Raw genomic sequence first — 6,647 nt, 5'->3', positions numbered from 1 at the left:
ACAACATATATAATGAAATTCCAAAGGCAACTCACTAAAGGGGATAGGGAAAAGCACATAACAACCACAAAATCTAAAATAAATAAAAGGGAATCGGGGAAGTGACACGGTCGATGAACGACCGATATAAACGCAAACAAATGTTTCATTCATAAATATTAAACCAATCTTAACTACATGATATCATTGTTCAAATAATTCCCTACAAATCCTCGGTGAATAAGGAAATAAATAAAAGTCCTAATCTCGCTGCGCGAGCCTCTGGCTCATCCAGTGGTTTGGGATGGATCTTGCTTTCCCCTTTTGAAGCTCCTTGGCAATCCTGTAACGGAAGACCTCGAGATCTGAAGCGTCCCACACCAAGGTAGAGAGGTCATATCCTTGCAAGAGATAATCCATATACTTGCAAATATAGACCCCGCAATCAGTGTAGTTATTCTGCTTCGGCATTGTATCCCAGACCTGGACTAGAGGGTCATCCTCCGGCACAGTCAATCGGGAGCCAAGATAACGAAGCATCCTCGCCAACAGTCCAACCTAAAAACACAATCAACAAAATATAGATCAAACGAATGAGACTTCAAATTGATATAAGAAAAAAGAAGAAAGGGAATACGTACCACGCATTCTTCTTCCTCCGCATGTTCAGCTTTGTTGGTCATAGGATCAAGCACCATGACGCCCCATTCCTTCACAGACAATACCATCAAAATCCAGTGATTCCCATCAACATTGGCCGGGACAAATATGTAGTCGACTTCGTTGATTGGTGGACCAATCCCACAACTACCCCACGTAACGAAGAAACGCTTAACCCGCTCCGTGAGAACCTTGTAATCCAGCTCCTTAGCCAATGTAATGAAAAATGGATCCATGAAGTAGTAAGACGGCTTTCTCGGATACACCCCCGCAGCGGCAATAGCTTCCTCCCGCTCACGTAACAACCACTGCAAGGAATTAACATAGGTTATTTACAAAATAAATAACGGCAACACAATTAAAAAGTAGACCGGCACCACAAATGTAATAGTACCATGTATCCGTATATGATGCGGTCATCTATCCAAGCACCGGGTGCCAAGCTCTGCATTGAATTCTCCACCAAATTGAACATGAGATCATGTTTAATTCCACCCCGAATCCCCACAGGCTGACCTCGTACCCATCCCCAGTCTCTCCTAATGGTGGTCATCTTCTCCTCTGAAAGCTTCTTACTTATCAGCCACTTCTGTGCAACAGGCCTACGAACATCCATCTTCTCGGGCCTCGAGGAAGTGGCCTATGATGCGGGAACAGTAGACTGAGTAGGTGCCTGTGAAGTCTGCTGAGACGGTTGTGTCATATCAATGATATCATGGGGGGAGACGTCTGCAACAGTTGGCCACTTTGCCACAGCCGATAGATGGACATGCTCGAAAACCGGAGGGGTGTATGCCGGGCCCTTAACCTGTTGCATGAAACGGTAGTACGGCTCAACAAATATCAGGGCAATCTCTCTAAATTCCTCGCGATAGTCTTCAGGGATGGTTGAATCAAGCTTCTTAAGGCATTCCAAACCCTTCTGAATCTGCAGATAGTTTGATGTCATGAAATTAGATACATACAAAGTATAAATAAAGGAAGCTTAACTTTAGTACAATGAAAGGGTAAACAAACTTACAAGTTAAAATGCCTGAAGGTTGTCAAACAACTCCCTGGTGGAATACTGCGGCTGTGGCACAGGCTATGGCTTCCCAACGCGGCGCCTGGAAATGTGCTCGTACCACTCCAAGTAACCTGTGTCATCGGCGTCCAGTGAATGGTGTGCCACCACAACCTCGGGGTGGTCCACAAAACGCTCCCACTCTCCGATCTCAGCAAACCATACAGCACGCCAATCACGTATCAGAAAGGCTTCTTTCTCCTGCCTGTACCGAGTCATGGATACCGGAGGGGGGGGAATAGGCTGCCTCAGGCCAAACTGTCTCAACACCCTATGTGAATGCTGATACTCCACTATGTCATAATGAAGTAATGGTACCCGAGCAAGGCCAGCAAAACGAGCCTCCCAATCCTCTGCAGATATGTCATGATCCCCATCCGAATCCCCTTCCATCTCATGAAAATGGGAATAGGGTGTCCAACTCAGTAAGTCTGATGCTACTCCATCAAACTCACCCCTGTAATGTGGCAAGCTATGATGAGGCGCCGCTCTACTGTCACGCCTAACATGTTTCCTCTTCCCACCCACAATCCAACCCTGCTCCTCAATCTTCTCCTCCTCCTCAATCTCCTCGGGAATATCAGGCTCCTTCCCCTTCCCCTTACCCCCCTTCCCCCTGCCCTTCACCTCTTCCTTTCCCTTCCCCTTCCCCTTGCCCTTCACCTCTTCCTTCCCCTTGCCCTTCACCTCTTCCTTTCCCTTCCCCTTCCCCTCCACCTTCCCCTTCTTCCCCTTACCCTCGTCCTCCTCCTCATCCTCGTCAGGCATAGCCCAGAACTCAGCTACCGGATAGCTGTCCCTGCTCTCATCGGGAGTAGGTCTACCAATCTGGAACCTCTCATAAGACCATAGCATCAGCAACCACACACAACATGATATCTTCTTGGCCTCCTTCTGTGTGGCGTGATACAACCCCCTGTACAAGTAAGACAGCACTGCCGAACCCCAAGACCATATAAGAACCTCCCTCAGTCTGCGAAGATGGCGGAGATATCGGGGATGCACCACATTCCTACTAGTAGTAGGAAAAAGAACAGCACCTACAACAACGAACAAATAGGCCTGCGTGTGGATGACAATCCGCTCTGGATCAGGACCGGGATCATCTCTCCCGTACGTCTCAAACAACCATGTGTACCTCACCCTGCCCCTAGTATGAGCGGACTCCACGTCAGCTGCCGACAACTCCTCAAACCAGTTCCTCCGAAAAAAGTCCTTCTGGTTGTCAATAGCATCTCCCACTAAAGGCCGACCATGAATGGGCAACCCCAATATGTAACCAACATCCTCCAAGGTCACAGTCATCTCCTCCTGCCTCATGAAGAATGTGTTGGTCTCCGGACGCCACCTCTCCACAAGAGCAGTCACTAGCCTGGCGTCAGTCTGAAGTATAAGTTTGGGATTGGCAAACACGCCAAACCCCCTATAGCATGTAGAATTTCCTTCTGAGCATCAGAAAGAAACCAGCTCCTCATAGACCAGTTGCCACATATACACTCCAATGGACCCCGATCAACACCATCCCAAACATCAGCACTCACATGATACGAGTTGTCTAAGATAACTTCCTGACTAACTGGCCCTGGTAGAATATCTTCCATCCTGAAAATTGAACATGAAATCAACATCAGACAACCATTTACATGAACATTTACGTGAACATTAGACTGACTACCTACATACACTATATCCACACAACCATTTACATGAACATATTCAATCAGATTTATATGATCATATTCATTTAAATCAAATTTATATGAACATAAGTTACGATACAACTCACAATATGCCATAACAAACAAACCTGCAGTGATCATATTCATTCAAATTTATATCATACAATTTATATGATCATAGAATTACCACTAATTCAGAAGAATTTATATGATAAATTTATATCATAGAATTTAGAAGAATTACCACTAATTCAAATAAAAACCAAAATTTACATGACATATATACCAAAAACTAACAAAAAAACCAAAACTTACATGACATATATACACTTTATCCACACAACCATGTACATACATGACATATATACCAAAAACTAACAAAAAAAACCAAAATTTTCATTGAGACATTTTACCAAACACTTAGCACTCAACAAAATAAACTGACTTAGAATACAAAAATTACACTACATGTATCAACCCCAAATCAAGTAACAATCAATTACACATCCGATTTGCTAATCATGTATGGTTAAAACTAAAGATTCAAGCACCAAACACACGCACTTAAGCACAAACAACTACTATTCGATATCAAAACACTCACGCACCTAGTTGATGATTACGATCGCAGCCACAAACGCAGAGACAGATGTTTGTGTTTTGTAACGGAGAATCGTCAGATGATCGCAGGAGGGGTGTTTGTGTTTGATATAGTCTGTAATTGCTAAGAGTTGTAACTGATATGTGTGTTTGAGCGATTTGTTTTTTTTTAAACTCGTCTGATAGTTCCGCGGATATTTACCGCGGAACGCGTGTAAAAGTCCCGTTGTTCCGCGGAAAATATACGCGGAACGTCTTCAGGAAACAGCCCTTCCGCGGAAAAAAACCGCGGAACGCTAAAATTTTTTTCTTTTACCCCAGCCGTTGGTCCAACGGCTGGGGAGACGGGAGTGATGTGTTGGATAACTGTTCCCTGACACACAGTTGTCAGGGAACATGACCCATCAGTGAATAATAGTCATGATATTTATAGCTTGAAGAACAAAGTCAAAGACTCTTCAGGTTATTAAATGAAAAATTTTGCTTTGGTTATATAAATGGACAGATAAATAGGGACAAGTTTAAAGTGGACAGATAAATAGGGACGGAGGGAGTAATTATAAAAGTAGTACTATTAACTTTAAGAATGAGTTGGTAAAAAAGCGGTATGGAATGTTGTTCAGATTTGGACACGGAAACACACTCAAACTCAGTCATTTTTACTATTCAACACAATGCTTCAGAAGCTCAGCTCCAGCCACACTCCCCAATTTAAAGCCTCTCAACTCTCAGATATCAAGTTACATGAAAAATGGCTACATTTATGAAGCGCGGAAGCTGTTCGATGAAATGCCTCAACGAAATACAGTAACCTGGAACGCAATGATTCGTGGGTATTTTCAAAATGGGCATTTTGATGAGGCTGTGTGGTTGTATAATCAAATGCCTCATCGTGATATCTTCTCGTATAATACGATGATCGCGGGCTTGATGCAATGCGGGGATGTAAGTGGGGCAAAGGAGGTGTTTAATTACATGCCTTGTAAAGATGTTGTGTCATGGAATTCAATGATTTCTGGGTTTGTTCGAAATAGGTTAATGAGTGATGCTTTGAATGTATTTGATAAGATGGTTATGAAGAATGTGATTTCTTGGAATTTAGTGATTGCTGGTTTAGTTGGTAATCAAGAACTGGATTTGGCGGAAAAGTTGTTTGGTGAAATGGGTACGAGGGATGTTGTGTCGTGGACTGTTATTATGTCTGGACTTGTAAATGCAGGACGGATTGCTGAAGCTCGGAGGTGTTTTGATGATATGCCTGTTAGAGATGTTCAAGCTTGGAATACAATGATAGAGGGGTATATAAAAGTTGGGTATACTGGGATTGCTGAAGTTTTGTTTCATAAGATGCCTGGGAAGGATTTGAAGTCTTGGAATGATATGATAAGTGGTTTGGTCAGCAGTAGTAGAGTGCATGATGCTCTGAGGCTATTTAGTGAGATGCCTGAAAAGTGTAATAGATCCTGGAACTCGGTCTTTTTTGGATTAGTAAGGAATGGACTTGTGAAAGAAGCTCATGCACTTCTTGAGAAGACTCCATTCCAAGATGTTGTATCAGAAACGAATCTGATTTTAGGTTACTTCGACATAGGCGAGGTTGAGAATGCTGTGAAAGTATTCGAATTGATGGGAATTCGTGATACAACAGCTTGGAATGCTACAATCTTTGGACTGGGGGAAAATGATCACGGGGAGGAAGGCATCAAACTGTTCATTAAAATGCGAGAAGGAAATGTTTCAGTGGACGAGGCTACGTTTACAAGTGTCCTTACAATATGCTCAAATTTGCCATCCTTAGAGCTAGGGACGCAAACTCATCCCCAAGTAATTAAGATAGGACTGGAATGTTTTGTTCCAACTTCTAATGCATTGATTACCATGTATGCTAGATCCGGAAACGTGGGCTCTGCCTTACGAGAGTTCTCTTTTATGCGCAGCAAACGTGACATTATTTCCTGGAATTCTATAATATGTGGATTAGCTTGTCATGGACATGGTGAGGAAGCTCTAGAGATGTTTAAACAGATGAGAATGACAGAAGAAAAGCCTAATCAGATAACCTTTATTGGGGTATTATCCGCTTGCAGCCATGCAGGACTTGTAAAACAAGGCAAATATTTCTTCAATTTCATGAAAAATGAGTGTCATGTAAAGCCAACAAATGAGCATTATACCTGTATTGTCGATCTGTTAGGTAAATCTGGACTTATAAAAGAGGCACTAACTATTTTGGATCAAATGAGAGCTGATGGGGTTGAAGTTCCGTCAAGTGTTTGGGGAGCTTTACTTGGAGCATGTAGAATACACAAGAATCTAGAGGTGGGTAAAATTGCAGGGGAAAATGTTCTCAAGTTAGAACCTTTAAACTCAGGTGTGTATATGATCCTGGCAGAGATGTACATGGATAGTGGAAAGAGATTCGAAGCTGAAAAGATATGGTATCGGATGAGAGAAAAGGGTGTGAAGAAGCAACCTGGATGTAGTTGGATAGAGATCAACAACAATGGCAGTGTTTTTATTGCAGGAGATAATTCGCACCCTCGCTTTTCTGGCATATGTTATGTTTTAGACTTGATGCACGCAGAAATGGGGGTTGAAATGTAGTACTGATATGTATCAGGATTTGGAGTTGCTATATTAATTTTACTAATTTTTTAACCATTAAA

At 42.6% G+C, this 6,647-nt stretch overlaps 1 protein-coding gene across 1 annotated transcript; it reads left to right on the top strand.

Moving 5' to 3' along the window:
- The first annotated feature begins 4,523 nt into the window (after positions 1–4,523).
- On the top strand, positions 4,524–6,647 carry LOC108196783 (pentatricopeptide repeat-containing protein At4g02750). The gene has a single exon (XM_017364219.2). It carries the CDS (start codon positions 4,594–4,596, stop codon positions 6,583–6,585), a length of 1,992 nt encoding a protein of 663 aa, XP_017219708.1. The 5' UTR covers positions 4,524–4,593; the 3' UTR covers positions 6,586–6,647.

This window comes from Daucus carota, chromosome 7 (assembly GCF_001625215.2).
Source record: "Daucus carota subsp. sativus chromosome 7, DH1 v3.0, whole genome shotgun sequence".
NCBI lineage: Eukaryota > Viridiplantae > Streptophyta > Magnoliopsida > Apiales > Apiaceae > Daucus > Daucus carota.
Note: the sequence above shows the minus strand (reverse complement) of the source record. Positions and strands in the feature narration are given on the sequence as shown.

What these genes read in the sequence shown, in the direction of transcription:
- LOC108196783 (XM_017364219.2), top strand. Translation starts at nt 4,594, where the DNA reads ATGTTGTTCAGATTTGGACACGGAAACACACTCAAACTCAGTCATTTT.